Source organism: Betta splendens, chromosome 5 (assembly GCF_900634795.4).
Source record: "Betta splendens chromosome 5, fBetSpl5.4, whole genome shotgun sequence".
Taxonomy (NCBI): domain Eukaryota; kingdom Metazoa; phylum Chordata; class Actinopteri; order Anabantiformes; family Osphronemidae; genus Betta; species Betta splendens.
Window position 1 is genome coordinate 10,951,398 of NC_040885.2, and position 16,753 is coordinate 10,968,150.

Here is a 16,753-nt window from a genome sequence, read left to right on the forward strand (position 1 = left end):
CTTATTCTGGAGGGCAGGCTGGAGGCCTCTATTACAGCAATTAACGCAGGCACGTAGCGGTGCCGCCTTAAAGATGCAGTGGAAGTTTTCAGCCTGTCTCACCTTTATCAGTGTTTTGGAACCAGACCCAAATGCAGATGCACTAAACGACTGCATTCATTGTGCAGACCTTGTTAGTTCATATGCTTCAAGAGTCATGTAAATATGTCTTGAAAATGAAATTTTGCTTGATTTTACTTGATTACGTTAATCATTAATACTGCTGCCATCCGTTCTTTTTACCGTTCTACATACTGCTGTAATGTTTAATGTCTCCTTGCTGCTGTAGTCAAAAGAATTTCACTATTGTGGAATGAATAAAGTTTATCTTATCTTAAAGGTATACTCAATGATAAAAGATTTAATTATGTAATATGTACAGTACATAAACTGGTTAGAATTAGCTTATTGTTCGTCAGATTACTTGTTTTGCTTGTTTAGTTATTTTAATAATAATTAAATGTTTTTTACTATAACTATTTTGTTGTATGTGTCTAATACTGCTACATACAGTACACCACTGTACACATTCAAGTTTTTTTCCATTCTCCTGTCCTGTTCAAATAATGTCAAATTAAGTAAATAGAAGTGTTTTGTTTCCCTACAAACAGATAATTCACTTCACTGTATTATTATTTTACAATCTTGAACTAACCCCTTGAGAAGGTCATACTCCCCCAAGAGGACATTCGAAGTATGTGTTCTACACAAATAGACAGATTATAAGATGAGAAACAGAGATTGTACCTAGTGCTGTTAACTACGTCACTTTAATTTAAACAAGATTTTTTTTTTATCAAATAGTGTATGACAGTGATCCAAATATGAAAATAAAATCTCTTGGTTTTTCAAAATTCTGATCCATGGGACCAGAATTGAAGCAACATCAATACAAACATAAAAAAAAATCCCACTCAATTCAACGGACATTACTTCCTTGAATTTGAAGTTTGCGAAGTTTGTTAAACAACTCTAGGTATTGAGTCATGGTGTCCACGCAGTCTGCTGGTGCGAAGAGTCCTTCGGGCTTGGTGGCAAACGCGGATGGCAGCTCAGGGACGCTGGGGCCAAGAAAAGACTGCATGAACTCCTTCATTAGATTCCAACAGTCCCCTGGCACTACGCAGGGACAGTACTCCACCTGATGAGACACATGGACAGTTAACACAGTGCAAAAGTAATATCTCCACTCTCGCTCAAGAGATCAAAGTACGTGTGTGTACCTCCACGGATATCCCTCGGGCGCTGGAGCTCATTGTCACAGTACCGACTTTTATCAAGAAGTCACAGTAGCGATATCTTGAACCACGACACTCCACCTTGTGCCCCTTGGCATTCTGGAAGTGGCTCTTTAACTTCACCATGAGCACATCAAAGTTTGCATCAGCTATCAGGCACGGGCCGCCTTCAAACAGAGCCAGACAGCTCAAAGGGGTTTCAGAGTTGTGCATTACATATAGGAGCTTGGAGGGCTGACCTGTAACAGACAAGTGGGTCTGAGTGTGAAGTTAAACTTCAATGCTGGAGAGAGAGGAATTTTGAAGGAGCATGTGAAGAATATAGTCCATAAACCAACACCAGCAATGAGATGCTAGTTACATCTTTAACGCTTCTATGCGAAGAAGCATGTGACATGTGGCTCTCTTAATACTACCGCTGACGGTTCCCGTGGCGTGGTACGTCTCGCAGTCCACGCAGAAGCTGCCCTGCTTCACGGCCCCCAGCTGCTCCAGCTTCTTGTGCAGCATGTCCACGGTCTGCTGCACACTCTTCCCCTCCAACACCGGAACGCCGCACACACTGCAGAGCAAACACGGCGTCAGATCGCATCTGGTGTAGAAGTTATTCTGGACACGTAAGGTGCGCAGCGCTGCTCCCTGATCCGCAGAGCATCGAGTGAAGGAGAGCGAAGCGGCTAAACGACCAGGCTATGTGTACATTTGTAAGATGGTTTTCTAAAACTAAAATATAAAATATTATTTAATATAATATGTATAAAAACAATAATATTTTAATCTTACCACGTTACCCCCATTGATTGTTTTGTTTTCACTGGCGGTCTAGAGCGTTGATTGAACACTTCCGGGTTAACAAAATATCTTCCGGTAAAGTTAAGTCCAATAACTTGACATAGTAGGCAAAACATTATTGTATATTTCTTAATTTTTCTTAATTATTTAATTTTGTCGACGCATTCTAATATAGTTACGTTTAGTTAACTAAATGGTTAATGTCAACGACAAATGCTAAAAAATACATTTTAAGTATCGTCACGCCTCCTACGTCACGTCCGCCCTGTAATGGCCAGATACACGTGTTGAGTCGGAGCCTGTTTACAGGTCTTGTTGAATTTCATACAAAAGGTTTTCAGTATTAAAGTTACAACGGCACCGTCAGGTCACAGTGATGCCGAAAGTCAAAAAGTCCAAATCCAGCGGAGAGAGGAGCGGAGGAGCGATGGCGCTGGCCGACCAGATCATGCAGGACGACACGGTCCGAGCCCGAGGCCGAGTTAAGAGCAAAGACGGTCGGACTGAAAACGAGGACACGTACGTAGACGAGCGACTTTCACGGAAGATCTTACAGCAGGCTCGGATCCAACAAGAGGAGCTGCAGACAGAGTATGGCCTGGCACCAGAGAAGAAGAAACCTCCAGTCACTGTTCTCGGTAATGAACACACACATTACACTGAAGCTGACCTCACAGCATCTCACTGATGGGTTTAGGTGTGAACTGATGACCATTATCCTCACAAGAGCACCACTTCATAATTGTTGGGTTGTTGTAAAAAGTGCCAATGCTTCTTTGTGACTCAAAATAATCTTTAAATGCCAGTGTGACTATAAGTGGTGATATTTTAGGTTCCGTTGCTGAAGATGTGGACTCGGATGAAGAGTGGCCAGCAATTGAAGCAACAGGTGCTGGAGGCGATGACAGTGAGGGCGATAAAGAAGTTGTTGTTGATCCTGAAGATGAGAAGGCCATTGAAATGTTCATGAATAAGAACCCTCCAATGAGGCAAGACACAACCCAATGCTGATTTATTCTGGAGCTATGTTTGGTGACATAGGTTGTGAGCAGTTCCTGCTTGCTTTGCCTTATTTATAGACGGACTCTGGCTGATATTATCATGGAGAAGATCACAGAGAAGCAGACTGAGGTGGAGACAGTGATGTCGGAGGTTTCAGGTCGTCCAATGCCACAGCTGGACCCCAGGATAGTAGAAGTGTACAGAGGTGTGAATAAGGTGAGTTAAAATGTAGGTTCATGACACATGAACAAGTGGACAGATGTGACAAATCAAAGAGAAATATGTATTAAAACTACACTCTGTGCACAGTTGTCCATTTGCATAGTAATCGTTATTTCTCTTATTTTGTTGCAGGTTCTGTCAAAATATCGCAGTGGTAAATTGCCAAAAGCTTTTAAAATAATCCCAGCGCTTTCAAACTGGGAGCAGGTTCTGTACTTGACCGAGCCGGAGACCTGGACTGCCGCTGCCATGTACCAAGCCACACGGTGGGTCTCTCTCTGCCTAACATCTTACCTGTTGGTGACAAATCTGGTGTCGTTTACCGCATATAAAGAAACCGCTATAAGAACAATGTTCATCTTGTGTTGTAGAATATTTTCCTCCAATCTGAAAGAGCGAATGGCACAGAGGTTTTACAACTTGGTGCTGCTGCCCCGTGTACGAGATGATATTGCAGAATACAAGAAACTCAACTTTCATCTCTACAGTGCCTTGAAAAAGGCCTTGTTCAAACCAGGAGCATGGTTTAAAGGTGAGACCGTAGCTTAATAATTAGATGGAAGGATTTAATTCATCCGACTTACAACAGACAGACCTGCAAACAGTAGTCATCATGCTTTACTAGTTCGACTCTGTGTTAGGCTTAGCATATGTCACGTGACCCTTTTAAAATAAACTGAAGTGAACAGAAGGGTTTGACACAGACGTGCACATGCTTTCTGTGACATGTCACATTTCTGGTCTTAATGCTAAATTTAGATCTTTTATTCTCAGAACACTGGTATAGAATCCATGTCCATGGGCTAAATAACACCACTGGTTATTGAAGCACAGTAAATAACACACTGAAATCATCCTACATATGATCACAGTTTAGATTTTTGGCCAATGATTCTTGAAGACGTCTTTTTTTGTAATCCCGTGTTCACAGATTTCCACTAAACATCCAGCAATCCATACATAAACGCTAATGTCAGACATGACCACTAGGTGGCAGTGTTGCTCAAAAATACAGTGTACAATGGATAATAAGGATATAACATACAATGTACGGGGAGTGGATTCTACGATTATTACTGTATAAGTCTGTGCATGTCGAATTAGAGAAAAACATTTTAAGTAGCAATAAACATTTATATTGAAATTAATCTCAATGCTAGTTATATTTATGTAGAAATGTCAGTCCCCAATCATAAGTTTGTATTAAACTGTAACTCAGAAGATGGCTGCTTGTTGCTTTTTAAAAAAAATGTAAATTCACACCTTGTTCCCTGTCTGTTACAGGTATACTGATTCCTCTGTGCGAATCTGGGACCTGTACTCTCAGAGAAGCCATCATCATCGGGAGCATACTCACAAAGTGCTCCATCCCTGTGCTCCACTCCAGGTGGGGTTTCCTTCTCACTGACACACACCAGCAGATTAATATCAGCCTGCTGCTGATAGATTGTTCCTGAACGCTTTATAATGCGAGGTGTTGGCAGGTGACACAAGGTCAAAGTTGCATAATGCGGATGATTGAATATTGTTCACAATTGTGTCTTTCAGTGCTGCAATGCTTAAGTTGGCAGAGATGGAGTATAACGGTGCCAACAGCATTTTCCTGCGCCTCCTGCTTGACAAGAAGTACGCCCTCCCTTTCCGTGTCCTGGACGCCCTGGTCGCCCACTTCCTGTCCTTCCGCAGTGAGAAGCGCGTGCTTCCCGTGCTGTGGCATCAGAGCCTGCTCACCCTGGCTCAGCGCTACAAGGCCGACCTGGCCTCTGAACAGAAGGCAGCACTGCTGGAGCTGCTCAAGATACAAACGCACCCCCAGATATCTGCAGAGATACGCAGAGAACTGCAAAACTCGGAGTCGAGGGATGTTGAAATCGGGCTCCCTGCTACAGTTGAGATGGACTGAGGATTCAGAGCGGGTGGCGAATCCTCCTCGCTTGCAATTGTTTCGTAAAAAGCATATTTTCTCATGTTATTTATCTTCTTGTCCTATAAAAGGACAGGTTGATTGAGTCATCACAGATTGAATGGTAATAATCAACGTTATTCCTGAGGTTGTAATTTACTGATTTGTTTTGAATATATTAAAAAACACAGAATCCTTATGTCACAATCATCTTTTCCATTTCTTAATTTTTATTATCAAGCACACTTAGAAGATTCTGGACTTAATAGTGTTTGGTTGTAATGACAATTACAGCCACCCAATAGTTTTTTTTAAATATATTTACCTCTCTCCTCCACAATCATCAAACATATTAGTAAACCCATATTCTACTTTATAGCAAAATTTGTAAAATTTTACGGAAATGTTTTAGCTATAATTTACTGAGCAGCCAACAAACCTATTTTAGCTAATGCTATTCGTGTTAAACATAAATCTCTGACTCATTTACTGTAAACCAACATATCTGGCGCCCTGCTGATTAGTTTTGCGTTTGGCTCTAGGTGGTTAGCATGAGTTAGCTTAGCTAGTTAGCTAGCTCAAAGCGAACGCTAAATTAAAACATCTCAATCCCACAGCGGTGAAATTAACAGTGAATTTAACAATACATCGACATTTTCTGTTGAGAATATATCGAATGTGCTGTTCGTCGAATGGATCTTTCTGGAGACAAGCTTCTTGGAGATGAATTTAAAGTTGAAAAGAGCTGCTGCTCGCAGTTCGGGGTGATTCTGCGGGCCCGCAGCGACCCGGCGGTGGTCGGCGACCGGAGAACACTGCGACATCTGGCGGCTCTGGAAAAGACGTGCCGGCGGCCCGGTCGCGGTGTCTCCGCGCGGGGGGACGTCCCGCCGCGCGCGAGGGGGCTCCTGGCGGTGTGGATGCTACAGGTAGCCGCCCGCGGCCTGCGCCTCGTGCGCGACAGCAGAGCGAGGGCCCGTCACCGGACCGTGTGTGTGTGCGTGTGTTACTGCAGGTGTGCGAGGAGCAGAAGTGCGAGCAGGAGGTGTTCCCGCTGGCCGCGCATTACCTGGATCACTACCTGAGCCTCGTCCGCGTCGAGCGGCCCCGGCTGCAGCTGCTGGGCGTCGTCTGCATGCTCGTGGCCTCCAAGATGAGGGAGACGGTTCCTCTGACGGCCGGCGCGCTCTGCGTCTACACCGACAACTCCGTGTCCGTCGCAGACGTCCTGGTAAAACCTCCGCCCATCTAGTCAATATATATAGTTAAATGTGAGCGCGTGATGGGTTATTATAATCATCAATCATGACCCCATAACCCGCGAGGACACCGCCTCGTGCCCCGGTAACACTGGATCACATCCAGATGTTTCTCCTTTCCCCGGCAGCGTTACTAACTGGATAATAGACGGTTTGTGACCTGCAGATGAACGCGTGTGTGTTGCAGCAGTGGGAGGTGGAGGTGGTGTCCAGGTTGGACTGGTGCCTGGCCTGTGTGGTGCCCTCGGACTTCCTGGAGCCGGTTCTTCACGCCCTGCCGGGTGTTGGGCCCGTCCACCTCCAGCACGTGCGCAGGCTGGTCCACTCCTATGTTGCTCTGGCAACAACGGGTACGTTACATAACTGTCAGCTCTACGTCAAAATGTGAAAAAAAATCCTGCGTTGAATGATTTATGTGGACATTTGTATCATAACATCCGTATCGTGTATCTCTCGTAAGGGAGTAAATGATAGGGGTTTTATTTAGTTAGTACTGCATGTATCTGATGGAATAAGATTTCTTTTTTAGCATTGAACAAAGGCCACAAAGCTGCCGTAACTATTGGTGATTACAGCCCGGCGTGTCAGCAGTTCATGTTGGAGACACAGAGGTGCGTTGGTGTAATCCTGTATTGTGTGCTGTGAAAGACCTGCGTCCAACTATTCAGCTGGCCGATTTCCCACGAAACTCTGTGATGGAGCCGGAGGCAGCAGGTCACGGGGATATACAGCCGGTCGCAGGCGTTTTACACAGCCTGTGACATAAACTCACGATAAGTCCTGTCTCCCTGCGTTGTAACCCATTCAAAACAATGACTCAGCCCGGATTGAATGGCTGGCTTTTTGTGCGTCTTTCTCGCCAGAAGCGTTGGGGATATTGTGTCAGATTATTGGGTTTTGGGAAATGCCGGCTTTTGAGGACTGGCTTTTGTGTAGAAGGGTGTGTCCAGAGCGGTGGCGTCCGTCGAGCTGTCTGCGCTTCAGTGACGTTCTCATTGTGGCCCCAGTCTGTGGGGAGCCCCACACGAAACCACACCTGTGCAACTACACGCTGAAAGTGATGAAGCAACAGCCAACTAAGGAAACATGTTAACAATTAAACACTAAATTGAGCTTGTCTCTCGTATTTAGGAATCTTTCAAGCTGAAGTGTGATTAATCCCTGTGTCCTCTCAGATAGTGGCTTCTCGCCGTTCCTGCCCTCCACTCTTGCGTGTGCCTGTGTGACCTTTGCCCTGCGTGAACTGAAGCTAATGGCCGCCGCCGTCTCTCCTGAGGCACTGATGACATTTCTGGCCAACCTCACGGCCACCGATGTGGTAAAGCTAATGTTTGACGGCCCTTTTACGGCGGTATCTTTTTCGACTTCGCCCGGTTGTCAATATTGTGTTTCGATCAAACAAACAGAGGAGCTTATGAAGGTTTATCTTTCTCTGCCAAACAGAGCTCTACCTTCCTGTGCTATGACAAGCTGGGGGCCGTGTGGGGCCTTAACCTTCCCCGCTGGTCTGAAGACGGCGTTTTCAGATCGAGAGCCCACGGCTCAGAGGTCGACTTCACTCCTGCTGACTCTCAGGATGCTGCACCGACCGCGAAGCCCCAGGTGGCGACGTTAAAACACTTCTCCATGACATCAGACGGGACGACTGTCTACAGCCATGAGGGTGAATAAGAGGCCTCAATACAAAGTCATGTAGTTTAACGCCACTCATTGTTGCTCTGAATTGTTCTTTGAAAGTTGCGTCAACAACAGTTTAAAGAAGTGTTTTTGTATATCAGGTTCTGTAAGAGAAGGTTTTGTAGACCATGCATTTTTTGTTTAATTAGACTGAATCCTAGTAGGAATTATTTATACAGTATATGTGTTTACCTGGGTGTTGTAAATATAAATATACCTTTGTACTTTGAAAGTTCTGATTAAATTGAGGTGTATGATAAATATATACAAACATGTAAGACACAAATTAGCCAAGACTCTGTTGTTCAGTTTTTATTGATTTCTTCAACCCAGTCACATCATGGCAGGTCACGTGTTCATCAATTAGCCTGTCACTTTGGCAAAGAAGAGTTTTGCAAAACAGTTAGACTGAATAAAAGTATAAAATAACTCTGCATACCTGCATGTTCTGGGACAGCAAAAGCAAAAACATTGATGAAATGCTCAAATGTATGTTCAACTATACAAAAATGAAACCCTGGAGACCGGTCTGCCCACGGGCTGACTGCACGTCAGCCTTCAGGGGCAAATGAGAATTTATCAGTGAAAGTCCTTGATACAAAATTGAAAATTTTAGAAATGACATGAATTTCTGGTTTATACTTTTATACAGACAAGCTTCAAATTCCTGATGAGCCAAACAAAAATATTTACATTCCAGTTTCCAAGAAGCAGCATGTTTTGTTGCTAAAGTGGACTCCCTGCATATTTTGCCACATGACCCCTACACTCAAACTAGAAAAATAAACTGTATCAAGTTTCAAAGGTCTGATAAAGTGCGTTTCCCGGCAGTGGCGCTTTAATAGAACAGGACAATAGGAAGATAGGATTAAAAAGCTGAGTCAGCAGCAACACAGTTAGGTGGCTCACGTTCTAACTCAGATCCCCGTTTAATACACCTTCACTGGGACTGAGCTTCAGTATGTTATTAGACAGTAGTTCGCTGAAGCTGGTGTCTCACATTCATCACACAAACAAACTTATGAGCCGCGCCTTTTCTGTGAAACCGCCGCCTGCAGGCACGGACCGACAGCCACAGATTTGGAAGTAAAAGCAGGTTCTACTGGTCACACTTGTTGTGAGTCATGGCAAGTAAAACCATGTCCAAACAAATTATTATTATTAAAAGAATATAAAAAAATGCTCCTCCAGAGGTAAGATCCCTGTTAAAAGCAGACGTCCTGCTGTCACGTTTTGCTAAGTTCTTTTTTTAAATAAAGACAAACAGGTTGATAATATTACTTCTTTGGTTTTCATGAAATGCCATTTTCACAACTTGCTAAAAACACTAGTGTTATTATACACAAACACATTCTAACCTGGACGCTGTCTATTATTGCCCTCATCCTCAGTAAAGCTGACAGCTGATCAACCAGTCAAACATGATTGCCATGTTGACAATAAGACACTTCATTTGTTGCTTAAAATATTATGTAATTGTGAATGAGGCACTAAACCACTGGATCTGCTGCGACTGAGACGCTACGTTGAACTAGCAGAGACGGACATTTGGCTTTCACTGATGAGTAACTACACTTTTAATGCTAAGCTCAAAGCTCCTCCTCTCATCTTTGACATGGACGCATTTAGCTGCACTCAGTTGTGCGTTGTGCGTATTTTACTCCACGTGTCACATCCCCAGCACCGAGGCCGCTCCCTTTTTGGTACGTGTAAGTCCATCATGCACTTTGGCTGTCAGATCAGCAGTAGTTTAGTCCTTTAAGCCTCCACACCGGCCTCTAGCTCGCCTTAGAGCCTTGTATCACCATGGCCTGTTTGTAGGCCTCCGTCACATTGTCACAGTCCGTCAGGGAAAAGGCACTGTCAGCCATTCCAGACTCGTAGCAGCTCCAGGGCCTCAGCAGCCCGTCCCCCAGAGTCCTGTCCTCTTCGATGTCCAGCAGGTTGTCGGCGGACACGCAGCCTCTCATGCCGGCCTTGGCCGGCTTAGCCATTTGCATTTGCGGCCCCACTCGGTCGGGCAGGTCCAGCTGGTCAAAGGACTCGGACGACAGAATGCTGTCCTCGCTGATGGCCCCGTTGGGTCTGGACCGGGCGCAGTTACGAGGCAGAGAAGCTGCCAGTTGGTCGAGTGAGCCAAACTCGTGCAGTCGACCAGACGAGAACTTTCCATTGCGCTTCAGAATGCCCTTCCTGTGGGTGGGGGCCGAGGGGTACTCTTTAGTCTGCGGTACCCAGCCAGAATCGCTGTTCTCCGGGGAGGAGGAGTAGTATCCCGACTCCTGCTCCGCGGGCTTCTTCAGGATACCTTTGCGAGGCAGCGTCTGGGGCGGGGCGTTGGGAGGTGCCGGCGCTCCCAGAGCGTTCGGAGGCTCCGCGGGTCCTGCAGCCGAGGCCTCGCTCGCCGCCTTCTGCTTCACGCTGTTGCGCCTCTTGAGGATCCCCTTGGAGGGGCGCCCGTCCGCGCTCCCCTCGTGAACCGTCTGGGAGACGTTGTTCTCCTTCCGCGACCTCCGCAGGGACCGCTGCCTCGCCACGTCGGCCCCGCCCCCCTGCGGGCGCAGCAGGCAGCGCACCTTGGAGCCGTTCTCCAGCAGAGGCCGGGACGTGCGGCGCAGCCAGCTGGCGACGCTGCCCAGCCCCGCGGGCTGCGAGGCGGCCGGGGGGACGGGGGCGGAGGCCGGGGCCGCGTCCGTCTTCACCTCCGACAGCAATGGCCGCTGGTAACCCCAGTTGAGCCACCAGTGTCCGGCGATCTCCTCTATAGTAGCTCTGCGCTCTGGATTTACCATCAGCATCCAGCGGATCAGTCCACATGAATCTGAGGAGGCGGAGGAGGAACGTTCAGCCCGTTTCATTCTCATCATGGGAGAAGAACACAAGGAGGGAGGACTCACCGGACGGGTTGGTTGGTTTGCGGTAGTTTCCCGTGCTGATCTGCTGGACCAGTGCTTTGTGGTTGTTCCCGTCGAACGGCATGGTGCCGTGAACCAGCGTGTACAGCAGCACGCCGAGCGACCAGGTGTCCACCTCCGGCCCGCGGTACGGCCGCCCGTTGACGATCTCTGGGGACGCGTACAGAGGGCTGCCGCAAAACGTCTGAAGGTACTCGTCGCCGTGGTAAATGTTCGACAGGCCGAAGTCTGCGATCTGCTGGGACGAGACAGAGGTCAGGGGTCAGGGGTTAAGCCCACTCACATCTCCGGTGTCATCATTTCCACTGAAATTCAATACAGTTGCATACAAATCTGTTGGCCAAAGAATTCCTTATATTACATTTGTGTGTGTGTGGTGGTCATTATAAATTATCATAACGTTAATGATCAGGAACTGGAATGAAGGTTAAATAAACAAGAATGTTTATTTATTATTTTTCATCTGGGTCCTCACACATACCTTAACATTTCCTTTGTCATCTAGTAGAATATTCTCCAGTTTCAGGTCCCGGTGTACTATTCCATTCTGGGGGAGGAAACAAACAGAAGACGATTGTTATATTTTATAGTTTTAATATTTTTTGGTGTTGCCACATGACCCCTACACTCAAACTAGAAAAAACAAATTGGTGTTTTCCAGGTTTCTTCACTGGTTCGACTGCATTATGTGAACGCGTTCTTCTCTACTGGGTTAGAGTGCATTCCTTTTTCCTGCTACGTCAGCTGTGCCTCATTGTCCTTCACTCAGCAGGGGGGCATGCCTGCGACTTGAGCCGCGTTTGTTTTGCTTTGAGGAAGAAGAAGAAAAAAAAAAAAAAAAAAAAAAAAAAGCGGGTCAACTATTTCATACGTATCAGCGCTTGTTGTGGCAACGGACACATTCCGCACACGGCCGTGTTTCGCAGCGTCGATAACCTTCAACCTTAAGCTGCAAGACGCCGATCAGAGACGAGACGTGACGAAAACAGAGAGAGAGACAGATGGTTCCCGCGGACACGATGTCGGGTCGCTGTGTACATATCGCTCGGCAAACAGAGATTATGCAAGGTGCAGAACATCCACGGCTGTGGACGCTGGAGGGGGCGGGGGGGTTCCATCACACCCTCATTAACCTGTGAGACCATGCGTGTGGCTGGCCGTTGGCCCGCTCACCTCCCCCTGCGTCGCTCCCACAGGCTCCCTGTTCACATCATTGAATAAGGCCCTTACGTAACTTTGGGGGCGCCCTGGAAAGAGCTGAGTGAAGCTCTGCTCATGCAGCTTTTTATGCAAGACGCCGCGCTCGTTCCGACGCCATCCCGCCGACTCTGCTTTCATAATGGTGGCGCCTACCTGATGGCAGTAGTGCACCGCCGAGACGATCTGCCTGAAGAAGTGCCGGGCCTCCTGCTCAGATATGTGCCTCTTGTCGCAGACGTAGTCGTACAGGTCGCCCCGGCTGGCGTACTCCATCACGATCACGATTTTGTCCTTGTTTTCAAACACTGCAAGACAAGATTCATTACAAATTATGACCTCCGATCATCCCAACTAAACAAAAGCCGTGGGATTTGTTTCACACCCTGAGGCTGATGCCGGAGCCTTTAAAAATATTGACACAAATAGTCTCATGAAGGTGTTCCCAGTAATGTTGTGCCCGCAGCCTTTAAAGCCATGCACACACTGAGTGGCTGATGAACAAAGCCCTGTGGTGAGCGGCCTGCGGGCGAGCGCAGCGATGACCATCTCATCAGAAGCTGGAAGACACGAGGCTGCGCTGACGGGGCGACGCCGGGGTCCCGGCGCTTATGTAACCCAGCATGGGTCCTCGGCCCAGGACCTGCGTGACCAAACTCCACCGAAGGCGTCACGTGTGAGTCCGCGTGTGGCTCAGATGTACAATCACGATGCAACAGAAAAAAAGAAAAACCCACACGACAATCGTAACCAAAGTATAAATGTACCTTCGTATATGCTGATGATGTGCGGGTGGCAGAGAGAAGACATGATCTCAATTTCTCTGCGGATGTGAACCAGGTCCTGCTCATCCTTGATCTTCTCTTTCCTGATGGACTTTATGGCAACCTTAAAACAAAAAGAAAGACGTTAAAGTGAGACACGGGTCCGGAGAATGTCAGCCAATGAATAGCGCTGACATGGGACTTAGTCACAGCATTATCTCTGTCGCAGCGGAGGGGAAAGAAAGAGATGAACATGTACAAACAACAGCTGCCCCTCATCCGACGCTCGTGAGAGGAACATTGGGCGGTGAACTGAAAAATCTGCTGTGTTGTTTCTAACAAGGCGGTCGAGCATTGTCTGTGGGGAAGCCTATTGTCTGCCGCTACGTCTGCCCACAGAATGAAGAGATTTCAGCGTGAATGGGCCTCTGTCCGCAGGCCGGTGCCACGTGGCCTTCAGACGAGCCCGCGAGTGTCTTTACGTCTGTTTGGAGCTCAGATGCCTGAGATTCCTCCGTGCATTGAATGCGTCATCTTTGAGCCAAAAGGTTGGAGGGCGTCGGGGAACCAGATGGCAGCGGTGGTGGTGGTGGTTTCCTCTGTAACCCTCAAGGCTACAGACACGGGGAAAGGAGTGAAGCAGCGCCGTGTCATATCAGTTTCAGCTCCAGACTGTCTCCGGTTGTGAGTCAGCGTCTGGCCTCAGGTCAGCTCAGCTCAGCTCCAACACGCAGAGCGATTTCCTGATTCTGGGAACGGAGGTTTCCTGCGTTTGTCCGTCGGCCGAGGAGCCCGCCGTGACCTCACACCCCCGTGAGGTTCCGCGTGGATGTGTTTGCGTCCGTGCACCAACGCAATACGCACCGAGAGGCAGAAATCTCCGATATTTCACACGCGGCCTCTGAATAAACACGGAACCGGTTGTGCCGGCTCTCGCCAAGTTCATCGTGAAGCCGCACGCCGGAGAAAAACCCGTGAATCACCGAACGCGGCGGTTTCTGCAGACATCACGTGCAGGCGCTTGCACTTGACCGGTGCGGAGCCATCGGAGCCAGGTGACGAAGACGGTACTAAGCTGCTGTCACACGACATTTCGAAACAATAACCACAAACCAAACATGTTAACAACATGAACAAATGGTGGCTGGAGGAGCTTTAGGGGACATTTCCTACTCGCTCCCACTGAAAATCTAGTGTCCACTTACAAAAAGCAGTAAAATCATACAATTACTAGGGACTGAATTAGAAATAATATGGACAACGAATTATAAATTAGAGATTTACTTTTTTATCCAAATGATTACAATATAATTAAGATATTCATTAGTTCTCGCTCTAATCCAAATGTGTCCTAGTAACCTGTTTTTTAACCAATTAACATGATTCATAGAAAGGTCGAGTTAAATTAGTCAGGAGACATGTGTTGTGACTTGGATCTATTTTAAAACCGCCACCTGAGAGCTTGATTACCCAACTGAGGAACAATGAAAACAGCTGTAGCTGCAGCACCAACACACGCGAGGTGAAGCCATCCTTTGTGCCGGGTCCCTCCCTGCGTCCAGTTACGCATCTTCATCTCACACACAGTCAACACGGTGAAAGGCAGGAGAGAACAAAAGCAGACGCACGTGCTTCCACCTCACGCCCGACTGTTTTCGTGGCGTAGAGGGGTTTCGGACACCGGCTCGGCCCAATGAGAGCCGCGGCGCTGGGCGTGTGGACAGGGCCCGACATGTTTTGCAGCCTCCTCGCTGCAGGTGAGGGCGGGGGAATTCCTTCCACTGCCGTGACCTCTGAGCACTTTCACCGACAACAACGTCTCTGCCAAGTATCTATTATTCAGAGCAGTGACCCAAAGAGAAACTAACTCACCACTTTAGCTTTGGCTCCTTGTCCTTGTGGAATATACATTGGGTTAACATAAACTAAGCTGCTTTTTTATTAGACAAACCCAGTTTAAGCAAAACGCCGCTACAGTAAGTGACATTATTTCATAAAGGTTTAAATTAACCAGTTTAACTAATTACCTTTAAGCTCATTTCTGCAGGGCTGATGGACTGACTGTCACTATAAACTGAAGAGGTTAGACTGGCTGATAGAATCAGCTGCTGTACAGATAAGCCCTTGTTTAAAAGCATAACGCTGACTCCAAAAGGCAGGTTCTGATTAAGGTGAAGCTCCTATATTTCACAAGGGCCATTGTCTCCTTCACATTCCACTTCAGTGGTTATCTCTGTCCCCCTGTTTTAAATACCTCCCATTTCCCCCTCGGGCCGCGGGGCGCTGGAATCCACCTGGAAGCCTATTTGCAACTTCCCCTTCAGCCTCTGACAAGAAAAGAAAGAAATGCCTCGAACCTTTGTCCTGGGATAATTTCACCTAAGTCTTCTTCCTGCAACACGCCTTTCCGTTGAGCTGCCCGTAAACTGGCAGGAGGTGAAAGTGCCACTAATAGAGTGGCAACAGATTTACAGGAATCAGGAAGTTTGGTCCCTGTGCGACGTGTGATAGGATCAATTTTCTGTAAACTGATATTTCATTTTTACTTTTAAATAAACAAACAGGCTCGTTTTTGAAATGCTGCGTTTGTCCACGTGACTGGTTTCACTAGAAGTCCGCGTGTTTCTTAAAGAGAGGGACGTTCAAATGTGTGACATAGTATGAACTCCAGGTCCGTTAGAGGAAACGCGTGCTGCCCGTGCAGACACCGAACTGAACGCAGGTCTACCTGTGCGCAGACGGCGCGTCTTCTAATAATAACGCTCCGTCTGCACACAACAGGTGGCCGACAGCGCTCAACGCCGGCTGCAGATGCGGCCCCGCTCGCCTCGCCTCGTCGCGCTCTCATCACACCACGAAGCGTCGGCACTCACCGGTCTGCCGGACCGCTCCCGGGCCTTCTTCACTTTGCCGTACGTCCCCTTCCCGAGCGTCTCCAGGAAGTCGTACCTGTGCTTCAGGTTGTGTTTGTGGTGGTGCCTTTTCACCGCCTGCTTCTTCACGGGCGCCGGGCTCGGAGCGCTCTCGTCGGGCGCGAGCCCAACGGCCGGCGGCCGGCAGTTCGCCGAGGCACGCGCCGAACTGTCCATAATGGCAAAAACGGAAAAACAAACAAAAACAAAACAAGAAAAACCCCTGTGGTTGTTGGTTATTTTGAGCGGCGGAGACGGTTGTTTAAACGCATCAGGTGGTTGTTGTTGGAGCGAAGTTGCTTCCAAAGGTGACCCGGCTCGGTTCGGATAAAAGAGCAACGCTGTCCGTACAGGCTGTCGAGCAGATTCCTACGACTGGATGCTGAACTCAGATCTCTAACATCCACCTCAGGACCTGCAGGTTCCCTCGTCTGCTCCTCCGCACTGTGGCTTTGTACCAGCAGCGCGCTGGGACAGCAGCGAAGCACCGGAGGCGGCTACGTCACACAACCGGGCGGTGTTTCGAGGTTTGGGTGCGTTCGATTTGAAACACCCGGATACTTAACTCGCTAACTTCGTCACTCACAAGACGCTGTTTCATATGGTCTGCTTTTTGTTACTTCTCAAATCTTGGACAAGATATAAGTTAGGTGATACATTTTCTTTCTTATACCGACTACCTAAATGCGGTGATCTTTAAGGCTAGTTTGAAGCAACAACTGAACGCCAGTAGTAGGTGTACATGGAAGATAAATCAAGCGCACCAACGAACGAATAGAAAAAAATACACAAAACTGTCCTCGTTATACTTCTACTTTCTAATGAATACTAGT

General features: G+C 47.6%; 4 protein-coding genes across 7 annotated transcripts; 2 read left to right on the forward strand and 2 right to left on the reverse strand.

Moving 5' to 3' along the window:
- Positions 1 to 790: 790 nt before the first annotated feature.
- med20 (mediator complex subunit 20) lies at positions 791 to 6,400 on the reverse strand. 2 transcript variants are annotated; one of them, XM_029151348.2, is made up of 4 exons: positions 6,266 to 6,400; positions 1,694 to 1,839; positions 1,263 to 1,516; positions 791 to 1,180 (listed from the first exon to the last, which is right to left on the reverse strand). In XM_029151348.2, exons 2-4 carry the CDS (start codon positions 1,785 to 1,787, stop codon positions 959 to 961), a joined length of 570 nt encoding a protein of 189 aa, XP_029007181.1. In that variant the 5' UTR covers positions 1,788 to 1,839; positions 6,266 to 6,400; the 3' UTR covers positions 791 to 958. The 2 variants fall into 2 exon arrangements, with proteins under 2 accessions (XP_029007181.1, XP_029007180.1); XM_029151347.2 differs by lacking the exon at positions 6,266 to 6,400 and adding an exon at positions 2,061 to 2,168.
- On the forward strand, positions 2,313 to 5,403 carry bysl (bystin-like). The gene is made up of 7 exons (XM_029151324.3): positions 2,313 to 2,707; positions 2,902 to 3,058; positions 3,149 to 3,287; positions 3,426 to 3,559; positions 3,665 to 3,825; positions 4,578 to 4,680; positions 4,842 to 5,403. Exons 1-7 carry the CDS (start codon positions 2,446 to 2,448, stop codon positions 5,194 to 5,196), a joined length of 1,311 nt encoding a protein of 436 aa, XP_029007157.1. The 5' UTR covers positions 2,313 to 2,445; the 3' UTR covers positions 5,197 to 5,403.
- On the forward strand, positions 5,525 to 8,428 carry ccnd3 (cyclin D3). 2 transcript variants are annotated; one of them, XM_041070722.2, is made up of 5 exons: positions 5,525 to 6,125; positions 6,212 to 6,427; positions 6,622 to 6,805; positions 7,631 to 7,773; positions 7,899 to 8,428. In XM_041070722.2, the coding sequence occupies exons 1-5, from the start codon at positions 5,889 to 5,891 to the stop codon at positions 8,124 to 8,126; spliced, it is 1,008 nt and encodes a 335-aa protein (XP_040926656.1). In that variant the 5' UTR covers positions 5,525 to 5,888; the 3' UTR covers positions 8,127 to 8,428. The 2 variants fall into 2 exon arrangements, with proteins under 2 accessions (XP_040926656.1, XP_029007168.1); XM_029151335.3 differs by having other exon boundaries at positions 5,530 to 6,125; positions 6,643 to 6,805.
- A 1-nt stretch (position 8,429) lies between these two features.
- nuak2 (NUAK family, SNF1-like kinase, 2) lies at positions 8,430 to 16,440 on the reverse strand. Of its 2 annotated transcripts, none has more exons than XM_029151321.3 (6): positions 15,882 to 16,440; positions 13,012 to 13,132; positions 12,401 to 12,552; positions 11,529 to 11,594; positions 11,030 to 11,285; positions 8,430 to 10,953 (listed from the first exon to the last, which is right to left on the reverse strand). In XM_029151321.3, exons 1-6 carry the CDS (start codon positions 16,095 to 16,097, stop codon positions 9,911 to 9,913), a joined length of 1,854 nt encoding a protein of 617 aa, XP_029007154.1. In that variant the 5' UTR covers positions 16,098 to 16,440; the 3' UTR covers positions 8,430 to 9,910. The 2 variants fall into 2 exon arrangements, with proteins under 2 accessions (XP_029007154.1, XP_029007155.1); XM_029151322.3 differs by having other exon boundaries at positions 11,030 to 11,282; positions 15,882 to 16,439.
- Positions 16,441 to 16,753: the final 313 nt, after the last annotated feature.